At 36.9% G+C, this 27,148-nt stretch overlaps 1 protein-coding gene across 2 annotated transcripts; it reads left to right on the top strand.

Annotated features, from left to right (window-relative positions):
• Positions 1–3,212: 3,212 nt before the first annotated feature.
• Positions 3,213–26,644, top strand: sh3yl1 (SH3 and SYLF domain containing 1). Of its 2 annotated transcripts, none has more exons than XM_067583103.1 (10): positions 3,213–3,520; positions 16,785–16,895; positions 18,444–18,557; positions 19,691–19,755; positions 20,412–20,524; positions 21,983–22,111; positions 22,198–22,342; positions 22,665–22,746; positions 22,848–22,913; positions 25,016–26,644. In XM_067583103.1, the coding sequence occupies exons 3-10, from the start codon at positions 18,503–18,505 to the stop codon at positions 25,219–25,221; spliced, it is 861 nt and encodes a 286-aa protein (XP_067439204.1). In that variant the 5' UTR covers positions 3,213–3,520; positions 16,785–16,895; positions 18,444–18,502; the 3' UTR covers positions 25,222–26,644. The 2 variants fall into 2 exon arrangements, with proteins under 2 accessions (XP_067439204.1, XP_067439203.1); XM_067583102.1 differs by lacking the exon at positions 3,213–3,520 and adding an exon at positions 12,339–12,657.
• The last annotated feature ends 504 nt before the right edge of the window (positions 26,645–27,148 follow it).

Below are 27,148 nucleotides of genomic sequence, written 5' to 3'. Positions count from 1 at the left end.
TGATCATTTGTGTAGGAAAGAAGACATTAATTAATTAATCAATTAATTAATTGATTGAGACCATAATGACTCGTTATTTCTGGAGAAAAGTTGAGGCTTTTTGAATGGGAGTCAGTTGGAGCAGCTAGCGGCTTTCGGCGGCACTTTAACATACTTCAGCATTGCCACTCAAGTTTTACGAAGGTTTTACAGAGGTCAAAGGTCAAGCAGTAATTTTAATTCCTGAGCCACTTTTGAGTGAATTCAGCAACTTTGGCGCCACATTTTGTTTACAGCTGCAACAAAGAAGGTATTTTCAAATTCACTACTGACTGGCTTCTTCTCCCTAGCAACAGCAGCTGAGGCTCATGGGAATTGTAGTATTTAGAGCTGCCTGCTAAAATAACAGATAACACATGATTTGTAACATTATGCAGGAGAGCACTGAGTTTCTATGATCAGTAATATTCATATAGATTTCTTTGCAGCTCTATAGAATATTTCATACAATACAAACAGAATAGCATGTTGAAAGAATAAAATGTACCAACAGACTTCAACTTATTTGTGAAAACAGCATTTCATCATGTTATTTATGGAGGCCCAGAGCAGCTGTGGTTGCATTATTTTACCTCATAAGATCATAGGTTGTCATAAGTCCGCTATCTATAAAAAACAAATGAGTTATCTTGTGATAACAGCTTATTCACTTTGTTATTATGGTCATTTTCTCAAGATATCATTCCCTCTCTTCTATATCACAGCATCCTGAGATCATTTGTGAAATCGAGATGAAATATTCCAACTATAGCTATTTTGATCCTTTTTACTTTCCGTCTCCATCCCAGGATTCAAAGATTAAAATGTCAATACTGTTCGCGGCTCGTATCTCCACAGACATAAACAGCTGATCTCTTGGTGATGAATGTGTTTCTGTGTGACAGAGTTCAGCAGAGGTTTGGGAATCAAACCAGTCTGCTTTCACATGATATCAGAGGAATAAATCCTGACTTCCAACAGTCCACATGACTGCAGAGAGGGCAGATTTTTTTTTTCCTTTAACCTATTTTCTTTTCAGCGTGTTTCTTATTTTATCAGCTCCTCATCAGCTTTTCTCTTCTTGTCTTCATGTCTATTTTTAAACTTTGTTTTAGTTGAAATTTGCAGGAATAAAGAATCATTATCAGTTTAATTGTGATAAAAGTGGCAAATTGAACCTTTATGTAATCTGAGACAGTTTGATGGAAGTTCCCTTTATTCACACAAAACCATATAATCAAAATTTTGCATATTTTACAAACCCTATAAACAAATGAGGAGAATTTTGATGTGTTTCAATCAAACAATTTTAAATTATTATAAAAGTGATTCATTTTTGATGAAAATTTACAGACAACATTTTACAGAAACAGCAATTTAACATATTAAATTGTGTGATTCCCTCTCTACATATGAGTTCCATTATCAATTGATGTATCAATTATCAAGTTGGCTAATGTTACCTTATGTTAGTGTTTTAGTGTCACATATTAACCTGTTTGTCACATAGCTTCATATAAAATTCCAGATTTGGAAGAAGTACTCAGATCTTTTACTAAAGGGAAAGTAGTAACACCGCAGTGTAGAAGTATTCTGTTATAAGTGAAAGTCCTGCATACAAAAATGTACCTAATAAAAGTATTAACATAAGAATATGTTTTAAGTACCAAAAGTACAAGTGCTCACGATGCACAGGGGCCAAAGTCCAGATAATGTTTATTATTTCATTAGATTATTATTGGATAATTATTGCGATAAGACTTCCCAGGTGTGTCTTAAACCAGCAGCCAGGTGTCCATATGAGCAACTGTTCATACTGGCTATTAAAAGATCTCCTTCAAATGTGCTTTCAATGTAAGTGCTGGAGAACAGAAACAGTCCTTGTTTAGTGCAAAAATGACTTTAAAAGTTGATGTGAAGCTTCTATTCAGCTTCAGCAGTCTGAGTTAGTCATATCAAGTGGATATCTGGCACATTTACAGTCTTTTTAGCATCAAATTCCCTCTTTGTGTTTCCTCGGACAGTGTTTCCCTGTTGAGGTGCAGGTGGAAGTATAGTAACAAAAAGAGGAACTTTGGCACTAAAAAGACTGTAACATTGAAAGATATCTACTTGATTTGACTCATTTGGACGCTGAAGCTTCATATTAGCTTCAGATAAACTTTTAAATACATTTTTTGCGCAGAAGGAGGACTGTGGATTTTGTCCCCCATCACTTCCATTGTAAGGTCATTATGAAGGGATCTTCTAATGGTCAGTATGAACAGGAGGAATGATTACAGCAAAAAAAACATGTTTAATGGTCATTTGGGCTCCTGACTGTTGGTTTAAGACACACTTGAAAAATTGTGAACCTGTCCTTTAACCAATAATAATACATTATAATTTATTTACTTGCAGAATGTAGCGGAGTGGAAGTATAAAGTAGCAGAAAATGGAAATACCCAAGTGGTGTAGAAGTACCTCCACATTGTAGTTGGGCACTACTTGAGTAAATGTATGTAGTTACTTTCCACCGCTGTTTAATTCTAAAATGAGCTTATAAATTTAACATTTAGCTGCGCTATATAGATCAAAATAAGACCACAATGTTAATTAATGTCAGCTAATCACAATACACTAATTTAGCTAACAGATGTGTTAGTCTTACAACCAAACCAAACACATCTGTCTTTTAGGGTTCATATACTCCTGATGTCTTTATTTGTTGTGGTTATTTTGGTTCTGAAGCGTCTGATGAGTAACTGAGTAATTATAATTAACATAGCTGGAACATGAAGTGTTTTCTGTGGAAACTGGTTTTAAATTAAGTCCTTGAAAGTAAAGTTATATAAAATGACAGTAGAAACAATAGAAGCAGTGTAGGAGGAGCAGTGCCGTGAGGTGACTAACAGCTGTGGCAGGTAATGACTAATCTGTGATGAATTACACCTGAACCACTGCCAGGTCTGAACTGCTACTGTCGTTTGCATGTACTTAAAATAAACACATTCTTGCACTTATTGCCTTTATACACCGGTACACCGCGTGTCTAACATACCTGGGCGAGGATGTTTGATTGACAACTCGGAGGCGTGGCCAGCATGACCCAGACTGGAGCAGTGACAGGTGTTTGAGACAGGTTCGTTAACAGTCTGTCACTGCGACATATGGAGCACATGGTAACAGCTCCTGATTTGCTGTCTGAGTGCTCTCAGGTGACCACGTTAAAGGTCCTCATCTCACCTTTCAGCCCTTTAAGTAAACAGAAAAACTGCAGGATGCACTCGCCAACCTACATCATTATAGGAAAACATCAGTCACCACCATGTTTCTGACTGTTCCTGTCTGAAAACTGATTGTTTCATCACTAAAGAATGGAAGAGTGGTTCTTGAAACAGGATTCCTAAGGTAGAAGAGCACTTGTGGACAACTAGAAAGCTTCAATGAGGACTTGTATGACATCGGAGGACTTGGAGGAAGATTCATAGGAGACTATTGGATGTGAAAAGGGCTTGTAGAGGTGAACTCTAAAACAGTGCTTCCCAAACTACCTGGGACCCCTCGTTACATGTTGCATTATTGTCTTGATTCATCAGTTAATTGTTTTGTCCCTAAAATGTCATAAAATAATGAAAAACATCCATTAAAGTTCCCCACAGTCCAAAGTTACATCTTCATATGTCTGGTTTTGTTTGATTAACATTTCAAACCCCAAAGATATTCAGTTTATCATCACGTTCAACAAAGAAAAGCAATTAGTCATCACATGTGAGAGGCTGAAACCAGCTAATTTTTTCATTTTTGCCCAAAAAAATGACTAAAACAGTTATTCAATTATCAAAATAGTTACTGATTAATCTTCTGCCGATAAATTAATCGATGAATCAACTAACCTTGCAGTTCTAGAGAAGACTTGAGGAGGTAAAATACAGAAATCCACAATAAATAATGCAAAAATTAGAAGAAAGCTTGAAAAACAACAATTTATTGTGTACAAAATATATATTTTTTCTGTATCCTCTCCTGTCCTATCATCTCATGACCCCTTTTATTAATTCAGCAACCCCTTGTAGAGTCCCGACCCTCAAGTTGGGAACCACTGCTCTAAAGGACTGTGTAAATCCTGACTATTAGGGCACTAAAGGACTTCTAGGGAACCTCTAGGGAACTAGAGGACTCTGAAGACGATTCGCAGAGGCGAGAAAAGACATTTTGTAGGGACTTCAGGACTTTAAGAGGACTCTTTGGGAGCTAGAAGATGACTCACAGTGGACTGGAGAACTAGGAGGACTTTGGGGGAGTACTCAAAGGAGACTTAAGTAGTGTACTCTGACTTGAAGAGTTTAAAAAAGGACTCATAAAGAAGTGTAGGACTGGATGAGCTCAAGGAGACTATACGTCCTTACAAAGGGCTCCCAGTGAAATGGATGATTCAGAGGATTACTTTTAGGATTGCAGAACTGGGCGGACAGGGAGGAAGATTTATAGGGTACTTCAGGACACGGAAAGGAACTCATAGAGGAATGAAGGACTATGAGGAGGCCTTGTACAGGACTGGAGGAGTTCATGGATAAAAGCTCATAAACTGAAAATACTTGGAGGTCTCAGAGTTACTACAGTACAGTACAACTCTCAAGGGACTAAGAAAAGGACTCATAATATTAAGGACTGGAAGTCAATTTGTAGGGAGACTAGAGAAAGTGGAAAAGGAAACTTGATGACTCAGGTTTACTGGAGGAATGGACTGTACAGTAGAGTGGAGGACTCAGAGTGGACTGGAGGCAGGACTGGGAGTCCGGGAGGACTTCTAGGGAATTGGATGACTTGATTAAAGGATGGAAATGGATTCATTGGGGAATAAAATCTCTTAGGAGGAATAGTAGGGGACTAGAGGATTTGAGAACTGACTCCCATGGAACTCATAAAACTCAACAGTAGAATACAAGACTCAACAATACGTCTACAAACATTATAACACGAAACACAACAAGTACATATAAAGCAGCAAAAAACACAAACAATTCAAACAAACATCCCATAAACGTTTCATAAAACAACAAGCAGCAGATCACTCATGACTACATGACTGATCCTTTTTAAAAAACTGTTTCACTTTGAGTTTAAAATGTTCCCAGTCATGATCCATAAAGAGTTCCACATGTTGATCCCCTGGAAAGTAAAAGCTGCCTGTCCAAATGAGGATTTATGAAAGGGCACTTCCCAGCAGATGCACCTAGACCAGGTTGCAGGCCAATAGAGAAGAATAGGCCAAAAAAAAAACTGGCATCTCACAATCTTAGAGCCGTTATTGTGAAACTAATATGTTTTGCGCTGTGGACCAACGTAGCTGTTATTTGATGTGAGACTGGGTTATACTGAGAGGAACCACCAGGTCCCTGAACATCTGAGGAGCTGGTTATTTAAGCATTAATAGATGAGTTTAAGGTTAGTCAATTTAATAAAATGATCAAAACATATTTAATTCCTTAAGAAAATGGCAGTGGTGTGATCTTATTGGCTTCCTGTCCAGAATTTTAATAAGAGGCTGGATTGTTGTATCAAACTATTTGCAGCATGATGGTCTCTAATGAGCCTAAACATGTGCAAATTTGCTTTGCAACCTTGCTCACCACTTTAATAGCTTTATGTTTTACTTCCTGTCCAATAATTAATGGAAGAACAACTTGTAGGTGACTGGAGGACCTTAAAGGTTCTTCTAAGGAAATTAAAAACTAATGAGATGACTTGTAGAATAACCAGACTAGAGCGCTGGATGAGCTGAAAGGGAATTTAAGGACAGTGGAGATGAGTTGGAAGGAGAACTCATAGGATTGGACATCTATAAGGCACAAGTTGACTTGTTGATTGAGAATTCAGAGTGAAATTCATGAAAAATGACTCAAACTGGAGGATTTGAGGCGGACTGGACTGGTTTATGGAGACATGGTGGCCTCACACACAGTGGAAACACATTAAGAAGACAAATGGCTGCAGTGAGACTAATGTTTATCCAGCAGGCTATTTAAAGAGAGAGAGAGGAGGGATTAAATGTGAGAAGCGATTGAAGAAAAAGATAAAGACATGAGAGGAAGAAGAAAACAGAAAGAGAAGAAGAAGAAATAATTGTCTTTTTTTCCATGTTTTCCTCCATTTTCTTCTTCTGTTTAATTCCCTTTTTCTATGCTTCCTTATAGATCTTTTCTTTGTTTCATCTTTTCCATCTTTCTTTTTATCTTTTCTTCTTATCCTCAGTGGTTCTTCTCTTTTCTGCCTTTTTAAGGGTTTTTTCACATTGATGGAATTTGAGGTACAAAAAAAAGTTTGTTTGTCAGTAGATGACATGTAAAGATTTAGGCCTGATATAAACAAACATTTAACCAGCTGTGGAAGAAGAACTCAGATCATTAACTGCAGTAAAAGCACCAATACAGCAATGTAAAAATACTCCGTTACAAGTAAAAAAATGAAAAATCCTCCTACAGTAAAAGTACATAAGTATTATGAGCTTGATGTAGTTAAAGTATTGTAGTAAAAGTACATAAGTATTATGAGCTTGATGTAGTTAAAGTATTGCAGTAAAAGTACATAAGTATTATGAGCTCGATGTAGTTAAAGTATTGCAGTAAAAGTAGTGGTTTGGTCCCTCTGACTGATATATTATTATATATGACATCATTAGATTATTAATAGTGAAGCATCAGTGTTAGAGCAGCATGTTACTGTTGTAGCTGCTGGAGGTGGAGCTAGTTTACACTACTTTATATACAGTTAGCTAGTTTAGTCCAGTGGTTCCCAACCTAGGGGTCGGGCCCCTCCAAAGGGTCCGCAGATAAATCTGAGGGGTGGTGAGATGATTAATGGGAGAGGAAAGAAGAAAAAACAAAGTTCTGATACACAAATCTGTTTTCAGTTTTTTCTCTAATCTTTGATTTTTGCTGAAATATTGGATCATTTGAACATTTATTGAAAAGAAAGCATGTGAGAAGTTTAGAGGGAAAAATCACTATTTGGTGGAGCTGTTAACAACTCATAGACATGTGAAATGTGACCCCGACTACACACTGCTTTTTGTAAGACGTCAAAAGACAAAAAGGTTGGAAACCACTGGTTTCATCTTTAACAATGTGTTGTATTTTAAAAGCTTGTTATATTATCCATTGTGTCAAATCTTCATCTGAAAAGTAACTAAAGCTGTCAAATAAATGTAGTGGAGTAGAAAGTACAATATTTCCCTCTGAAATGTAGAAAGTAGCATCACATACAAGTACCTCAAAACTGTACTTAAGTAGTACTTGAGTACTAGTTAGTACTTAGTTACTTTCACCACTGGATTTAACAGTATTAGAAAACATTAATATCATAATAATAGCTCACTTATATAATAAAGATTTAGATTTTAGTTCGATGTTAGAGCCTGTATCAGTAGTTGTAACTTAATTTGTTTGTTTTGCTCTGTTGTCTGAACTCAAAAATGTGTGTCTAACTTTTACGTCAATAGCCTCTAGTTCTGTGTTGTGTATTTCGGGATCAACCAGCTGATAGTTTGGAGGTTTTCAGCAGCACAACAGCAGGAAACTATTCAGTAAACATTATGAACCTGTTGAATAGAAGCTGTTGGAGGATCACAGCAGATGAGATGAGATAAGAGCAGGTTTGGAGGCTAAAGCTAATAAAAGCCAGCCTGCTCCTGGTGTAGAGAGAATCATAAATACCAGACTGACAGCAGAAGGATCCTCCTTCAGCCTGGAGAACATCACTCCTGCCTAACAGTAAAGACGTAAAGTCTTCATCCTCCAGCAGCTCACTCAGTTCTGACTCCTCTTCACATTTTTAAATCCCCTCTGGTCCAATTTTATGCACATTTCGAATTTCTCGCTTGTGGAGTGAACACACTTGAAATGCTAGTAAAAGTTGTGACATGGAAAGACATGATAAACGCTGATGTAAGCGGATATTTCCTGAGGCGTTTATTCCAGACTGGTTCTTCCTGAAACAAATCAGATTTTCATAGCTGCTCTTTCTGGCGTCATTAGTTTAATGTCATTTCAGCTGTGACAGATGGACCGGCGCTTTCACAGACTAATGAGACTGTTATCAGTGTCTTCAGTCCTTTTGTCTTTAGTCTTAATTAGTAATAAGAATAAAGATAAGTTACAAAGGTAGAGCAAACAGTCCTGAGAAGAGGCTTAATCAGGAAACTTGAGAAGTTTGGTTTGGTTTCATCATGTTTCAGGAGCAAAATATCTTCAATCAAGGTTTGTCAGTGTGACAGAACAGTAAGTTGTTTATTCACCTTGATACTGTACGTTTACTGGACTAATCTCTAGAAAAGTTGACTCATAATTCATGAAACCACTTTGAGATAATTATTCAGTTAACTCATATTTTTAAGGAATCAAGTTGAACCAGCTTAAAGGATAGGTTCAGGTTTCTTCAAGTCAGGAGCCCAAATGATCCATGTAGCAGGTTTTTCTTGCTGTAATCATTCCTCCTGTTCATACTGACCATTAAAAGATCCCTTTCTAATGTGCTTTCAATGTAAGAGATGGACGACAGAATCCACAGTCCTTGTTTTCAGCAAAAGAATATTCAGAAGTTTATCTGAAGCTAATATGAAGCTTCAGCCATGAAAATGAGTCAAAACAAGTGGATATCTTCCAAAGTTGCAGCTGTATTAGTATAAAATACCCTCTTTTTTTACTGTCTGTCTACTACAGCTCAACAGTGAAGCTCCAACAGGTCCTCCAAATTAAACGACCACATAGTTTGTACCTGAACTCCAGAATGACCCACTGGAGCGTAATCTGCCGCTTTTCACAAATCACTGTTAAAAAATAATGTTTTATGACGTGACAATGCTGTGCTGCACAAAAACCTACGCAAAACTACACAATCTACGTCCTTAAAGTTAGGCCACCTCCGTTGTCATGGCAACAGTAAACACTATGTTACGATTTTTTTTAAAAATGCCTTGACTCACGGTTGGAAACGGGAAGTGAACAGCGGCCTCCTGCAGCTAAGTCCACTTTTTGCCACTTTTTACCATCTAACACACTATTTAGCATCCAACCCACCTCCTCCTAATAAGGAAGTCACCTTATATGGACGTCATCTGAACCGCGTCACCTCTCTGGGTCATAATGACTACGGCCACTAGATGGCATCTGTCACTCAAACGTAACTATAGGTCATTTTTGGCGACTGAATTTTCGATCTATAGGGTATATGTTTTTCTTGGGATTACGGCCTCCCTCATGTTACCGTAAGATAAAAAGACTTAGAAAAAATACAAAGACCCTATATTTTTATGGCTGCATCACTCCATAAAATGCAAATATTCTACATGTCTTTTGCATCATTTTAGACACATTTTCCCAAAATCTTTGTGATGTCTTTAGTGTCCCTGAAAGTGTTTTTAAATTCGTCTCTCATTTTGCGTGTTTGACATTTTGTCTTGACTCTTGCTTGGACTAGATCCCACGACTCTTATGTCACCACCGTGACCTGCACATTAACTGTACTCTGCACCATTTAAACCTCACATTACTGAACTTTATCGGCTTTAAATCGTGGTACTTGATGTAATTTGAGAAAGAGCCGAAACCTTTAAATGATGTTTTCTCTCTGCTCTAAAGCTCAGTTGATGAATTTGTGCTTGCAGCTATTACTCTAATTACTCATATAGTGTTTCAACCGTTTCATTTTAAAGTCTGTGTGAAGAAACAAATAAATAACTCTATTTGATGTGGCTGCTCTACAGTTATTAAAGAAACTCGTTCCCTCGACTCTCCCAGCTCCTGACCTCTGACCTCCCTGAGGAGAGCCGCTTATTTCCCTGCAGGCGGATTAATAATAAGACGTGACATTATCACGTTAACTGTGAGAAAATGTCGGCGGTCCTGATTCTGGCCAAACATGGGAAGGTTTTCAACATCTCAGCATCTCCATGTGCGGTTAGAGAGGAAGGTTTAGCTCCTGAACTGATCTGAGACCTGCCGTCTGAGCACATCCACGTCCAAAAATACACCCAAACCTGATTCATACATGACATATAAGATGCTGAAAAGAGAAAATACAAAAAAAAACATACATACAAATGTGATTTTCTGATATTTCAGATGTGAAAGGTATCACATCATGAGTAATGACATGTGAAATAACATTTTCACTTATACATAATAGGCTGATGTAGGTTTCAGAAATTTGTCTGAACATCAATATTCACAGGTTTTTTTCATAAGGGAACAACTACTATACAGTCTACATTTATTCATCTTTTTCATTCTTATTCAAACATTAAAAGAGATTATTTAAATTCTTTATTTTATGATTTGTCATTTCAGAAATTACAGATATTTCTGTCCTCAGACCCTTGATTCAAATAAGGAAAAACTCTAAAAAGCTCAGGAAGAGCAACAGAGGAGGGATCCTCTCCCAGGACGGACAGACGTGTGATAGATGTTTTTACAGAATAGAACTCAAATTACAGAATACAGCATTGATTATGATAACAACATTATAATGGATTTATAATATATATGAAGAATGTGATGAAGAGGACGGAGAGCAGCTTCCAGGCACCACTAGAACAGAATAGGACCTGAACCATGTGACTTCCATCACCATGGAGACCTGACAGGAGGACAGAGTACACCTGCACACAGGGGAGACTCACAGTACACCATCACATAAACAGAGGAGGAGAGAGGAGACATTATTGACACAGGAGAGAGAGAAGCATCATTCAGAGAGAGGCATGAGGTGAGGCTGAACTCCTGCAGGATGGAGAACCAGATCCAAAACCTCAGGAAAGAAGGGCGGGTCCAGGATGGGTGCTGGTCCAGCAAGAGATGCCTGAGAGACAAGAGAGGACCGGAGGAGAGAACAGGGAGAGAAGAGACAGACGTTCACAGCTGAGATGCTCATGTGTTTGTGGAACAAAGATTAGAGGGATGCAACAGTCGCAATGATCGATTAACTCATTGGCAGGACAGTGCTTGGAGACAGAAACCGACCCGCCGTGCAGTACAAGGTCATGAAGGACTCAATTAAAGGCAACTAATTGTAGGTTAAGTCTGACGTCAGCAGGGAGGTTATTCCATAAGAACGGGGCGCAATCACTGACTGTATATAAAGATGGACGATGCGTCTCCACTTCTTGCCACTATGTGAAAGTGAAGCCAAAATATCTCCTTTCCAGGAGCGGCCATCTTGCTTGTGTGGCGTGATTTAAAGCCAAAGTCTGCACAGTAGAGTTGGCCTGACGTCAATCATGACGCCACGCCCCCTTTTTATATCGTCAAGTAACCACTTAAAAACAAACTTATCAGAAAAATGAGCACTTGGACAAACATCAGCGTGATAAAAACGACCTACAATGTCAGAAACCTTCTTTGGGAAAAATGTTTTTGATGTGTACGAGTACTTTATTAATCCCAAAGGGAAATTAAAGTGTTACAGCAGCCGCTTGACATGAATCAAAATACAAGAACAGTGAAACAGGTAAAAGAAACAAATACAATTAAATCAGATACAATAACTAAATAAACTAAATCAAATATAAAAATAAATAGAATCAATAAAAATAAAATAGAGACCAGAGATACAACATTTTTGCTGAATATACACTGTTCAATGAGTATATTAACATCACTGAACAGTGTATACTCAGCAAATATTATATAATAGTTATGGTTATATCTCTAGCTGATAAGTATTTTTTAAAAATATTTTTCCCTGAGCTCAGACTCCCAGGCATCCCCACCAATCAGAATTTACTCTCTCTTCTGTTAATCAATTTGATTCCTCCTCCTTTTTATTTTTAACCTACTTTCATTTGTACTGTTATCATTGTTATAATTACTGCTATTATTACTTTCCCCTGCTACCTTATTATCTTATTATTATTGTTATAATTAATTACTAAACTGCCAGAGATAATACTGTTGTTGTTGGGTTGGGATAGATTTGGGTGTGATTATCGTGTCTCTTGTGCACGTTATTTATCTACAGAGCACATTTAAAAACAACAGAAGTTGTGTGTTTTACAGAAAAATGTAAAAAATATAGTTGAAACTTTAAAACAAAACAAAATAAATATAAGTAAATTATAATGGTTAAAGTTAACAATTTCAATATGCATTTCATTTTTAATATGCATTGTAATATGCAAAGTTTTATTAAAATAAAAAAGAAAGAAAGAAATAAGAAAGAAAGCTCCACCAATCAGATGCCTGGAAGACTGAGCGCGAGGTCAGCCTGCGAGACTGAACTCAGGGAATACAAAGAGCTCCTCTCATGAACGCGCCCAGTCGAGCTACAATCCCACACGGGAACGCGCCCAGTTGATACCAAACAGCAGCTCTGGGCTGTCCGCGCGGCGCCTGTCTCCTTAGCAACACTCAAACCGTTAATTCATTTCTTCTCACCTGTTTGTGTTTGAGGTCGCTGATAATCATCTACATTTAGCTCCGCCCACCTGCTTTCACCGTCCAGGTGGGCTCGATTTATTATTATTATTATCATTTTAACCTTTTTAGCAACGTGGGAGAGATCAGGTGAGGCGGAAGTGAAGTGAGGAGAAGAGAGAGCCGCGCGCAGCTCACCTGTCCGCAGGTAAACATCCAGAGCAGAGGAAAAGAAGGAAAAGACAGAAAAGTAAGTTTATAAGAACTGAAGGATTGATTTAAAACAGTTGAAGATCTCTGCTGCATTTATCTTTTTACTCTGTTCTGTGATTCTCTTTTATTTCTGTTTCTGTTTTTCTGACTCTGTTCCAGTTTCGCAGGATCTACAGGTTCTAACAGAACATGTTTCTAGTCTGTTAACTGTAGAAATCACTCACTGAGGCTCAGTTTAAACAGCTGCTGCATATTTCAGTCTCATGTTGTTTAACAGTGCACCACACAACAGAAAATGAGAACATATTTTTACAGAAAAGGGAACAACTACTGAAGGAAAAACTGGACAAATGTTCTGGTGCTGTTTTAGTTTGTTGTCATATTGTTCAAGTTGTTTTTGGGGGGGGCTCTTTTAGGCTCTAGTCATCAATGAGGAGTTTTTAGCTGTCTTTAGAGAGGTTCTAGGCGTCTTTTAGGTGTTATTTGTCTATGAGGAGTTTCTTTTGGTCTTTGAGAAGGTTCTAGTCATCTTCAGTTAGGCTCTAATGGTCTTTGAGTGGGTTTTAGTCGTCTTTCAGGTGTTATTTTTGTATGAGGAGTTTATATTGCTCTTTAAGGAGGTTCTATTGGTCTTTAAGATCTAATTATCGATGAGGAGTTTTTAGTTGTCTGTGAGAAGGTTCTAGTAATCTCCGACAAGGTTCTAGTTATCTTTTAGGTGTTATATGTCTTTGAGGAGGTTCTAGTCATCCTCAAGGAGATTCTATAAGGAACTAACCAATGAGGAGTTTTAAGTAGAATTTGGGGAGGTTCTTGTCGTTTCTGAGGGGGTTTTAGTGATCTTTTAGATTCTATTGGTCTTTACTAGTGGTCTCTCAGGATCAGGTCATCATTGAGGAGGTTTCAGTGGTTGTTGAGGTCTGAATCCAGAGGATATGATGTTATATGTGTGATTGTTTTGACTCTTTGATGTGTTTTGTACATCTGTGTGTTGACCTCCTTAAACTGAACCGCCTGCAAAATGAATTTCAGTGTAAGCTGACAATAAAGTCATCTTGTATCCTATCATTGAGGAGTTTGTAGTGGTCTTTGATCTGGTTCTGGTAGCTGAGGAGGTTTTAGGAGGAGGTTCAGATCTCATCAGGGGGTTTCTAGTACTTTTACTTCTACGTTTATGTAAATGAGGACAAAATATTGATCTATTATACGACGGATTGCACATGGCCGTCTGCACGGCAACACTGCTGTGATGAATCTCTGACAGCTCGTTAGTGTTAATGAGCTCCCATTAAGTGTTAATTAGCTCTGCTGTGACTGAGTTTGGTCTCGGAGATGGTGACTGGTTAATTAGTCATTTAGCAGGTAATTGGCTTGAGGTAAAATTATGAAGCATCGTCATGGTGACAGTGATGACGTCACACACTATAATTCATTCAGTAAGTGGGGGCTGCTGATGTAATTTATGTTGTAATTTGAATGAATGAAATCTAATTAAATGGTTTTAATTACTTTATGAACCCGTCAATCAAACTCTTCCTTCATTCACATTTATTTTCAGATCTGTATCACCTTTCAATGAGCTACTTAATGACTGAGTCACAACGCTGCGTCAAACAAACAATGTGTGTTTTGGTCTTTAATGACTCCACCTCTACCAGTCTGAATATTAAAGCTTCCACCCCATTGTGTTTACAGAACAGAAATACTGAGAACTGATCTTTCATTATCCCTACACATAATACACACAAAGGCCTTTAATCAGTTGCTATATTTAACTACTGTTTTGATGGAACTGACATTTCAGAAGGCGATATTTTTACTACACAGCATCTGTTGACACTAGAACCTCCTCATAGACGACCAGAACACTCTCAAAGACCACTACAGACCACTATAAACATGAATTAGAAACTAAAATACCACTAGAATTTGCAGTAGAATCTCCTCAACAAACACTTGAACATACAACTAGAACTGAAAAGGCCAATAGAACCTCCTCCTGGAGAACTAGAACCTCCTCAGCTATTAGAAACTTCTTCAACTACAAATTCCTCAATGATCAGCTGACTAGATTCTATACAGCTACAGGCTAAAAGATGAATAGAACCTCCTCAAAAATCATTTAAAACTCCTCAGTGATGACTAGATCATAAGAGAACACTAGAAGCTTCTCAAAGACCAATACAATCTCCTTGAAAATAACCAGAGCTTCCTTGACACTAGAACCTCCTCAAAGACCAAAGTAAGTCTTCATAGATTAATAGAATCTAAAAGATCAATAGAACCTCTATGGGGACAATTAGAACCTCTTCAGAGATGGCTAGAACATCCTCAAAACCCACTAGATCCTCTTCACTTAACCCACATAGATGACAAGTACCTAAAAAAAACAAACAAACAATTGAACCTCTTCAAAGACCTGTACAGACCACAGAACCTTCTAGAGGACTAGAACCTCCTCAGGGACTAGAACCAGATCAAAGACCACTACAGACACCTAAATGAGCAGCTGACCAGAACCTAAACAACTACTCGAACCTCCTCAAAGACCGCTAAAAGAGCATCTTACCATCTATGAGGACGTTCTATCAGTCACTCTAAAAGTCTATGAGGAGATCAGACTCATCTATGAGGAGGTCCTAAAGCTTTTTGTCATATTTGCAGTGATTCTAGAGGAATTTTAGGTTCTGTTTGTCTACGAGTAGGTTCTAGTCAGATTGTCTGTGGTTCTATGGTCTGTCTGATCGTCTGGTTGCTTGTGTTTCTTGACCTGTCAGAATTCCTTTTAGTGTTGTCATCATGTTTCTAGTTGTAATGAGCTGTTTTGCCTTTAAAAATCCTGGATTTATACCAAAAGTTAAAGGTTTGTTCTTAGGTCATGACTTAATCTTCTAAGTTTTTTAAAAGATACATCAACATACAAAAAGGGGAGACTAAAAGCAGAACCTCCTTGGTGAAAATAATTGTTCTAGGTTGAAACTATCGATCCTGACCTGTAGTGCCAGCTTCCTGTATCTGCTGTCAGAGTCCCAAACTGTGACAGCAGACTCAGACCAGTCTGCCAACATGCCGCCTGCTGCAGCCAGCACATTCCTAACACATGACACAACGACACACTGGAACATCCCATCCTCAGCTGAGCTACAACACGCTAACAAAGCTCTCCTTCAGCTGCACCAACACAGCTCCACCTCGCCCTCCAGCTACAGCAGACACGCCAGAGATCATGCATGTTACAAAACTTTAGAAATGTATCAAATAATGTTTGTTACAAAAGAGGTTTGAGCTCGAGTGTTACAAGATGAGACACCTGTCAATCAAACCAAGATGCTCCTTGATTTTCCTAAAGAAGCATTAACTCTGAAAATCTTTCCGCAATATCTTGATTTTATGTACAAAACAATTATTTGATCAATGGAATAATTATTATGTCTATAAAATGTCAGAAAATAATAAGAAATTACTATAATTTCCCAAAATCAAAGGTGACATCTTCAAATATCTTGTTTGGTCCAATGAACCATCAAAAACTCATCGATATCAAGTTCACTATCATGTATGACGAAGAAAATCTTCATATTGTCACATGAGTGAAGCTGCAACCAGGAAATATTTGGCATGACTAATTGCAGATTAATCAACTTTATGACTTCAACTACTATAATTAATATAACCATATTGAGCTGTAAACTGCAATTAAAACTAACAATTAGCTATTTAAGTTTTTATTTTGCACATATGAAGAGTGCGGTCTCATTTAATTTTAGAATAATACTGATTTAAATCATATCATCGCCTTTGCAGCCTGAATCACCTGAATGTAAAGTTTTTTTTTTTGGATCAAATCAAGACTTAAATTTCTAATTAAAATAATAAATTTAAAGTATATGGTAGTCTTCTGCATGATGGTTCAGTGTGACAGGTCTTCAGATCTCAGGATAAACCTGAACAAGAAGCTCCCAGTCAGACTGATCCGTTTGTTTTACCAATAAAAGTCTCAAAATCAGTTTGCTCAACCTCTGTTGGCACAGATGTAGATCAGATAAGATGACGTTAACAAGGACGTGGTGGTCGTGTGGTGTGAAGTTGACAAAAAGTTTTAGTTTTTTTTTTTTTACTGTATGTGTGGCCAAACTGTCATTGTCATCGTTTGTGTGTCCGCAGTGAGTAACCCCATCCCGTCCAATCTGAAGTCGGAGGCCAAGAAAGCCGCCAAGATCCTGAGAGACTTCACTGAAATCTCCAACAGGAACGGACCCGACAAACTCATCCCCCGTAGGTTTCACGACTCAACCACAACATTTTATTGATACCTGAGGAATGAAAACATGTTTTAACTATTTTTTTTATAATTGAACAACATACAACAAACCTCTTGTTACATTATTGTTAAATAAAGAATAAAATTATTGATTTAGAAAGAGTAAAAAACCTAAAAATGTGACAAAGCAAACAAATGCCAACTTTTGATACCTGACAGCTTTTCATACTAATTTCATTTATTCAATTTTTAGTTAAAATATTGAACATTACCAGCTGTAGGTGTGACTATATTTCCTGTTGTTCCACACTCAAAGAGAGGAAAGAAGTAACAAGTTCAACAGGAAAACAATCATTTACAGAAATATTAAGATCTCAAATTTCAAGTATGTTTTTAGGATCCAAACATTCAGATACAAAATTCAAGTGTCCAGTAATGAAAACAATATATTCTGTCTGCTCAGATTCATCCAGTCATTTTTGTAATGTAATTATTATTGTGTCATTTATACAACCACAAATTCAAGCCAGGACCCGACTGCAGCGTTTACATTTCCAAAAGTCCAAGACACATTGGAAAACATTTGCTGTGTAGTTCTGCAGAAACCAGAGTAAACATTTCTTATGTTCCAGGCTTTTTGAGACAAAGTTAGAAAACTTAAACACACATTCCAGTTTTTGATCAGCAGAAGATTTTTCAGGGTTTTGTGGAGACATTTCATGGAAAATTAACTTTTTTTTAAATTATCATAATATATTCTGTCAAAAAAGACTTTTCACTTCACCCAAATCACAGATCAAACAGTGTTTTCCTCCTGAATATTTTTAATATTTTTTTAATCTGCAAACCTGAAACTCCAGAGGAAGAACAGCAGCTCTAAACTGTGACACTAAAGATCTTTGACTTCCACATAAGATGTAAAATACAGTCTGATTCATTAGATATGCACTTACATCCTTCATTTTGGCTCAATTTTCTTCAAATTTAAATAAAAGATTTAACTTTTAATAAAGTTTACAAACATTTGGATTTAATTCAGACACCAAAATTCAAAGTTTAATACCTGGGTTACTGATAAGCAACTTTTTCTATCTGAATTTGTTGTTGATGAAGTTTTTGAAATTGCAAAATGTAAAATGACCTTCTGTAAATGTAAAAGAGCCAAATTCAAACCACAAATTCAACATAAAGTAGATTAGTTTCACAAAGAGTTGCAACTAAGGATTATTTTCATTATTGATTCATCGTTTTGTCCATAAAATGTCAGAAAACAGTGAAAAATGCAAGTTATTATTTCTTAGAGTTTAGAGTTTCGGCAGTCAAACATTCAAAGATATTCAGTTTACAGTCCTGCATGACACAGAAAAGCTTCAAATCGTCACATCTGACAAGCTGCAACCAGCAGATATTTGACTAACTGTTGCTGTATTCAGTCGTCTCTAAAATTGTAAAATGATGGCAGCGTTTTTGCGAGGACGGAGATGGAAGGAAGAGAAGTTTTTTTAACGTATTAAGTGTGTATTTTAATGTGTTTTATTGTGTGAAATGTGTGTTTGTTGCAGCTCATGTGATAGCGAAGGCGGAGGGTCTGGCCATCATTTCCGTCATCAAGGCCGGTTTCATGATCACAGCGAGAGGAGGCAGCGGCATCGTCATCGCCAGGCTGTCCGACAGACGTAAGACATCGCAAAAATGCAACGTCTTTAACGTTTTATTAAAACTCTTCACACGGGAAGGTCAGAGGTCATCTTGTCGCGTTTCAGTGTGCTCCCCCCCCCGCGCCTCCCCCTCCGGTGATTTCTTGTTTTTTGGCACATTTTTCGTTGCTGTGGTGACAAACAGACAAACCTCCCTGCAGCGTTGGGAGCAGTCATCTGATGTGGTTACTGGTGATAATTACACGTCCGGCGGTGGCGAGTGTAGCACTCGGGCGACGGATGTCGGAGGATCACACGGAGGATTCTATCGCCTGCTTCTCTTTTTCTGCTTTTTAGTTCAGCTGAATCTGGAAACGCCAGCGCCAAGAAAAACCACAGAAATGAATTCTTGATTTTTTTATTGAGAGCCAAATTTAGCAACATCCAACTGTTTCATTTTAAAAACTTTATTGGTGAGAAGAAAAAGGAGGACGCAGATAAAAAAGAAGAAGAAGCAGAGAGGGAAGGATGAAGTAAAGGATGTGAATATTTATTACATTTATTATATAAGAGATGCTTCCTCAACAAAAAACACACAAGAAACATCAGGACATACTGTTCTACTTTGTTGCTAGAACATTTTCTACTCTTATTTCTTTCTTTCTTTCATATCTCCACAGTATAAAACTTATACAGTTACTACATGATGCAGACAGGACGTCATGTGTTTGAGCTTTTCTTTGCAAAGGTTAAAAATCACACAAATAACAATAAAAACAAACATGCAGGGAGAGAAATGGACCTTTGCTTCTGAGATGTTTGTGAAGAATGTCTGGTCGAGTAGATACATGTGTGTTCATTTGTCTGCTCTTTGTATTTATTTGTTTACACATTTAAAAAACAAAAAAGATTAAATGCTTAAACTCTTTTACCTACATATACTTATCTATACATGAATTTATAGTTAATGGATGCTTGTACAGGAGAGGAAAGAAACTAAAAGCTGATACAAAGACCTAAAAATTCAAGACTTATGATATATAAATATAATCAAAATTGTATTTTGTAATTAAATATAGAAACAGTAAAGGAGGAAATCTGTCAAACTTGATAAGAGGAATCTCTCCAAAGAAAAATCAACACATTTGCTTTTACTGTGTTTGTGTGTTCAGGTTGGTCGGCGCCTTCCGCCATCGGCATCGCCGGTCTGGGAGGAGGCTTTGAGATCGGGGTGGAGGTGAGTGAACAATAAATTACTGAGACGTAAAACCTACTTTAACATAGAAATAGAAGATAGAAATGTATAAGATTTTTTTAAAGAGGACATATTCTGCACATTTCATGGTCTATATTTATATTCTGGGGCTCTACTGGAATATCTTTGCATGTTTTCCAGTTAAAAACTTCTTATTTATCTTGTAATGGGCTTTTATTCAGCCCCTCAGTTCAGCCTCTGTCTGAAACAGGCCGTTTTAGCTTTCAAACACGTTCACAATGATTTATGTCACTCATAACATCAGAAAATCTTTTCAAGACCCAGATTAATTCTAAGCAATGAAAAATGAACTGAAACAAGTTTTCCTCATTTTGGGATTTTTCTGGGAATGTACTCGAGACCAGATAGAATAAAGCACACAGCTGCAATACAAAGAAAACTTGATTCAAGAAAATTATTGAAATGATTTGTTTTGTACCCCATTGGCTAAGTTTTTGTTCCTTTTTTAAGTAAATATGAATTTAGGACAGAAAAATGAGAATTCGTCAGTTCAGTGATCTGTTAGGCGGCTGTCAAAAGTCAGATGTCAGATTGCCCTTGAATGCACCAGTGTACCACCTGGCAAACACACACATCTGAAATAAATAAATAAAAGTACATTTTTGAAACCCCTTCAGGTGTCAGACCTGGTGATCATCCTGAACCAGCGGCGGGCCATCGAGGCATTCACAAAAGGCGGGAACCTGACGCTGGGCGGGAACTGCACGGTCGCCGTGGGACCTTTGGGCAGGTGAGCACCTGCACTCTCACTCTTACTGTCTGTCTCTTAATTGCCTCCAATCTGGGCTTTTGATGTAAATTACAGCTTTGGCATTAATGTTTTATTCTGCCTCAGGATTTACGAGATATTTAATGACAGCTGATGTGTTTTTGTTTTGAAGCCTGAAGCAGAAACACAAACTAATACTGTTAAATCTCTACAGCTGTTACATCAGCTTTACTGTAGAGGCTGTGATTTATGTGTGGTGTTAATTTTAGAATAAGGAGGTCAGTGTTGTTTCAGTGCAGTTCAACAGGTTTTGGCGAGCGTGTGTGTGTGTTGGCAGGTGTTGGTGGGCGGGACCAGGTATTTGAGTTACAGGTAAATGCTGACATCAGAATGGTTGTCTGACTGTTCCTATTGAAGAACTGAGCTGCAGACAGAAAGAAAATAAAGTGAACTGACATGAACTGTTCTGGAGTTTAACGTGAGTTTGTCTCCAAATGACAGGATGTTCAGTATTTACCAGCAGGTACAGTAATGGATCTTGAAATATTCAGACATAAAATACCAATGTCATGTGTCAGCTTTTCAGAAACAGCAGTGAAATAAGCTTCAAGATTAAAAAAAAGAGAACAGAAGTCCAAACAATTTTGCCCTGTGGAACCCCAGTAACAGAAATAATAACCTTCTCTCCTCTTCAAAATACTGACATAATCACTTCTTACCAGCCAGTATTTTATTGGATACACAGTAATCTTTGAGTGGAGACAGAAAATCCAAGAATTATGTTTCAGCTTTTTCAGAAACAGCAACAAAATAAGAAACACAAACTGAAATAAGCTTCAGATATAAAAATGAAGAACAACTGAGGACCTAGGATTATGCCTTGTGGAACACCAGAGATAATGACCTTATCTCTCCTTCAAAATGCTGGAATAGCTACTTTTTTCCTGGCAGTACATGATTAAATACGCTTTATCTCTTTTAATATAGACAAAAAACACCAGTACCATGTTTCAGCTTTACAGAAACGATGATGGGATACGCCCTGAAACTAGCTTCAGCTTTAAAAACAAAGAAGGTGTGTGCCTTGTGGAACACCAGAGATTATGACCTTGCTCTTTCAAAATGCTTAGATACACAAAATTTCAGCTTTTCAGAAAGGGTGACTAAATGAGTCCTGAAACATTAACTTCAAAAATCTGAAAATAATAGAGGACCGTGTAGAACACCACAAAAATATTGACCTTCTCTCGCCTTTTTTAATGACTAAATGTTCCATGTTTAGCAGCCAGTTCATGAGTAGAAACACATTTGCCTGAGAATATATAGAGAGAAAACACCAGTATCATGTTTCAACTTTTCAGAAACAGAGATGGAAAAAGCCCTGAAACAAGCCTCAGCTTTAAAAACAGAGAATAATAGAGGATCCAGGATTGTGCCCTGTGGAACGCCACAGTGATAATGATTGTTTCTGTCCTTCAGGAATGTGGAGGCTGATGTTGCTCTGCGCAGCACAGCGGCGGTCTTCACTTACTGCAGGTCCAGAGGTTTGTTTGCCGGTATTTCTCTGGAGGGATCCTACCTGATCGAGCGCAAAGACACGAACCGCAAGTATGTACAATCTAAACTTAAACTTTTTGTCTCTTCTGAATCAGTGTTTGAACACAAATAAATGGTGAGTTTTTGCGTGGTTGCAGGTTCTACTCCCAGGACATCCGAGCATCTTCCATTTTGAATGGCGATGTGGAGCCACCATCAGAGTGCTACGACCTCTACCACATCCTGGACGCCTACGCTGAGGCCTACACTGCCGACTGGACCAGCAAGAACATGCCTGCAAAGGTAAATGACACAAACTGTCCACAACTTTAAATTAAATCATTATCTATAAACTAACACATGATTGACAGAACTGCTCAAGCAAAGTTTGAGCTCCAGACCCAGAAATTTTAAACCAAACGGCCGACATGGAAAGTCATTTTCATTCAGCTTTTTGATATCTTTTAAGTTTTTTGAAGAACTACAGTTTTGTTTGATGCTTTTTTTTTTTTTTAGGCATTTTCAGCTTCCAACTTTCACAGAAATGTCTCTCATTCCTGCAATCATTTATTTTCTGTTTATCACTAAAATGTTCTCTTATTTCTCTTTCTCTGTCTCTTTTCAGTCGTCTCTTCCTCCATCCAGACCTCCAGCTCCTCCTCAGCAGAAGGCAGCGACCAGCTTCCAGCAGCTACCAACCAACACTGGTAAAGTTCCAATAAAATTTAAGGAAAACGTGGTTTATTCTGAGTTTTTCCTGTTTAATACATGATGTAAACAGTGTGTAAGGATCTGTGTGTGTGTGCAGGTGGAAGTACAGGAAGTAAAAACGCTCTCTACCCAAGCATCTCCATCTATAAATCTGCAACCTCAGGTGAGCTTTTACCTTTTATTCATCTTCACGCAGCAGATGTTCTTCCTCCTTTTTTCTTCCATCTTTACATCTCCTCCACCAGTTTCCTCCTTTCTTTACCTCCCTCTCATTGTTTACTTCCTCCTGTCCTTCCTTATTTCCTTTGCTTTACTTTTTTCTTCTTTATCTCCCTTTACTGTTTTATGTTCTTGTTTCTGTCTTTACCTCCTCCTTTCTTTACCTCCTTCCTTCCTTCTTTGCTTATTTCTTACTTTGCCTTCTTCTTTGGTGCTTCACAGCTCTTCCTTTACTTGTTTACCTCCCTCTTTATCTCTTCACCTGCTCATCTTCCTCTTTACCTCTTCATTTCCTTCTCTAGGTTTGTTTCCATCCACCTGTTTTTATTCGCGTTTAATCGCTTTGAAAAACAAATGTAAACAGAGTGAGTACATGATGACGTACATGAATCATGTGACTTAAACGTCACTGAAGAGCTGAAGACATCAGATCTGCGTGGAGCGATGAGGAGAATCAAATCAATACATGACGCAAACAGAAATATCATATTTCCATCATTTGAGTTTTGACTCTCTTTTAATGACATCGTCTCATCGTCTCCTCTTCTTCCTCGTCTTCACTTCCACCTCCTCTTTTCTTCAACCTCTTCAAGTCTTTCCTTTTTTACGTCTTTGTCTCACCCCTTTTTTTTTCTTCTTGACTTCCTCCTTTGACAGATAATCCGTGTTTTCTTTGCTGTAGTAGCTCACCGCAACACACACACACACACACACACACACACACACACACACACACCTTGTTAGAAAATGGAAGTTAATGTGTGTCTGTACTCTGGTTTGTTATTAACTTGTAACCTTGATGAAGCAGCCAATATCAACACACACCGACCCACTGATATCCCGTGTGTGTGTGTGTGTGTGTGTGTGTGTGTGTGTGTGTGTGTGAGCTGAACATTAACTGTTTTCATTTTCACTCTTTAACACACACTTGCAGCATTTTGAGTGTCAGTTTTAAGGCTGCAGCTTCCTCTAGTGGTCACTACATGAAAGTATCATAGTTAGAACTATAAGCATACTGGATTAAAAGGAAGGATATTATAATATTAAATGTGCAAAAAGGGGAAATTTTGTCCTGACAGCATCAGTAGAATTTATCCTCTGAGGATCCTGATTATTCGCAGTAAATTTAAGCTCTAACTAACTATTATTACCATCATCTATTAATCTTTTGGTCTATAAAATGTTGTTCAGGCTGACGTCTTCAAATGTCAAATGTTTTCAGTTTATAGTGATATAAACCAGATACAAGCTGAATAATCAACAAACTGTATTTTACTGGTTTCTGAAAACGAGATGCATCATTATAAACTGCCTCACACACATCAGCACTTTATTTTTCTTATCTTTATTCTTCTAGTTTCTGTTTTTCTTCCTTTTAACATAAACGTTTTATTCTGAATTGCGTGCAGAGTATCGTCACTTTTAAATGTCTTCAGTTGTCTTGCTGTGTTTTTATTGTCTTCGTTATTATATTTTTATGTTTTTGTGGTGTTTTTTACGCTGTGAAAGGAAATACTTTGTTTTTCAATCTTCCCTTCCAGAAACTGACTGACTGACTGTGAGACAACTGAAGCTGTGAAATATTTGGTTTAAACAAATATATATTACATTTACATTACAGTATTAGTGCTTTCAAACTGCAAAGGAGCAAAGATGACAAGAATCACAGGTCATTTAAAAACAAAACTACCTGGAGTCATTTATTTAAAATGTGTTTTGTTTAATTCACATTCAACTCTTTTTTGTTTGTTTGTTTATTTGTGTTGAATTACTCTACAATATTCATAGCCATGAAAATGTTGAGTTAAATGGCAGAAAACAATGAAAATACAAATATACGTTAAATTAAGTCTTCTAAATCGTCTTTAGATTTAGTTTAATGTCTCTTTTTATCTTACTGTTATGATTAGTTACTATTAATTTTATTGAATAACATGATTGAAAATAAAAATACATTTGAACTAAATCTAAACTGATCCTAAAGTTTAATTTAATAAAAGTCTCTAACATGTTTACATTTTTCTTTGTTCTTGTTTTTCCCTCTAGGTGGACCATCGATGGGTGGGGCCAGTGGGCAGCTAGTCGTCACGGCGACCCATCCATTCACAGGTCAGCAGCCGGGAGACCTGAGCTTCGCTCCCGGGGACCGCATCACCGTCATCACTAAGACCGAGTCCCAGTACGACTGGTGGGAGGGCCAACTGGACGACGGGCGAGTTGGGATCTTCCCCGCTAACTTTGTCACATACTGACTGTCGCCCCCCGGTGGTCAGTTTCTACAGGCGCCAGGAGGGGTCAAGGGAGCGTTTGGATAGTGCTTTATTTTAGGGGTCTGTAATTTCTTAATCATTTTCTATAAAATTCCTCAAAAAATATATGTAATTTGGCACGAATTTTAGAAAATTTAAGGAAAAACAATGTTGTCTGTGGACAAACTTCACATTTTGAATGTCTAGCTGACCTGCTGTACGCTGATGAAAAGACTTACTACTTTAAATTTAGAAGTTAATTAATTAATTTAAAATGCACCAATTGTACACTCTTTCCAATTATTAGCACCAAAAAATCATTCATCCTAGGAAATTTCTTGGAAATAATTTAAAAATTACAGACCAGTTACATTAAATGTTTGCATATTTTGTTCTTTCATGATCGTGAAATGATTAGAAACAAATGCAAAAAGATTTTATCTCAACATAACAACACAATTTAGTTGAGAATTTGGAAATTATAATTAATGTGAAGTTGAAAATATATATTTTAAAATAGTTACGTACACATTGCTGTGTCCCTTTTTTAAAAGGCTTCAGTTAAGCTCCAATAAAACGTTTATTAACTGGATAAAATATTTTTTTTTTCACACAGTTTTTGCGATCAAACTGCCAACAAATGGTGTTCGGTGCCTTAAAATATATCACAATTCAACATTTAAAATGAGAAGATGAAGAAACTAAAATGTTACTAAATGTCACTTTTTGGCTCCAGAAATCACTTGAAAGTTAAAATAGTTTAGAGTTGTGTTCAGGGACCTATGGAGCGTTGGAAATCTCAGCACTTTGTTCAACTGGGTGACGTGTTTGTTGTTTATGTTCACAGGTTATTGTGGTGGTGACGGTGAAAGGGGTATAACTAGAATATTTCACCCAAATTATAATAAACAAACATCAATTTCCTTAAAACATTTAAAAACTGAAGCAAATGTACAACAGAATATAGACTTTTTTTTACTAGACTAAATTATAATTAAGTTGAAAATAAACACTTTTTAAACAACATGAAGGCTTGATATTAAAAGGACAATTAGAATTAACTTGAATTTTAGAATAAATATAATAAAAAACTATAAGCAAATTAAACTTTCAGGCAAAGATTTAGTTGCTTTTGGAGGAAGCTCTTCACTGTGCGTTCATATAAAACAGTATTTAAAGCTTCAGTTCTGGGATCTGTTACTGTCTTTAAAATGTCTCCTCAGCAGTAAACGGGGATGAGGATGGTGTTATGTATTTATGGACACTTAAGATTTATCTGTGTTTATAGTTTATATATAATAATGATGATGATGATGATGATATTCTGTCAGTTTGGTTTGATTTTAAATAATTATTTGCTGTTTTTGGATTGTTTTTACATATCAGATACTGTATGAGAATCATAAATAAATCTAATTTATACAGACTTTGCTGCACATTTTTGTCCATTTACATTTAGAAATGTTTCATTAGATTTAAAAAAAAAAAAAAAATATATATATATATATATATATATCATTACAATATATGCAAAGATCTGAAATATTTGTAATATGTAAAGATGAGAGTCAGACGTCATAAACTGTTCTCAGATGTGTCACTTGTGTGTGATAAACTTAAAATAATCTGTAAAATGTCCACAAAGCATCTAAAAACCATGTTTAAAAAATATCTTATGCATCAGAGATTTAATCATTTTACAGCTTTCTAATTGACTTTCAGGTTTCTAAATGTTTAATAAACACATAAATGTGACTAAAATGTGATTTAAGTATTTAAAATGAGAAAATATCTAGTTTTTTGTTTTGGGGTTTTAGTTTTGATTAAATCTCTTAATTGATCTTTAAATTCAGGTGAACATACACTTAAAAATACTATTAAAAAAACATGTAAGAGCAAATTAATTTTCATTAAACAATCTCAACAACCC

This window comes from Thunnus thynnus, chromosome 24 (assembly GCF_963924715.1).
Source record: "Thunnus thynnus chromosome 24, fThuThy2.1, whole genome shotgun sequence".
Classification (NCBI taxonomy): Eukaryota; Metazoa; Chordata; class Actinopteri; order Scombriformes; family Scombridae; genus Thunnus; species Thunnus thynnus.
This window is presented reverse-complemented; position numbering and strand designations above follow the sequence as displayed.

Bases quoted from the DNA above. Each gene is read 5' to 3' on its own strand.
- sh3yl1 (XM_067583102.1), top strand. The intron at 22,747-22,847 runs GTAAAGTTCCAA...GTGTGTGTGCAG, and splicing joins GCAGCTACCAACCAACACTG to GTGGAAGTACAGGAAGTAAA. The intron at 22,914-25,015 runs GTGAGCTTTTAC...TTTTCCCTCTAG, and splicing joins CTATAAATCTGCAACCTCAG to GTGGACCATCGATGGGTGGG.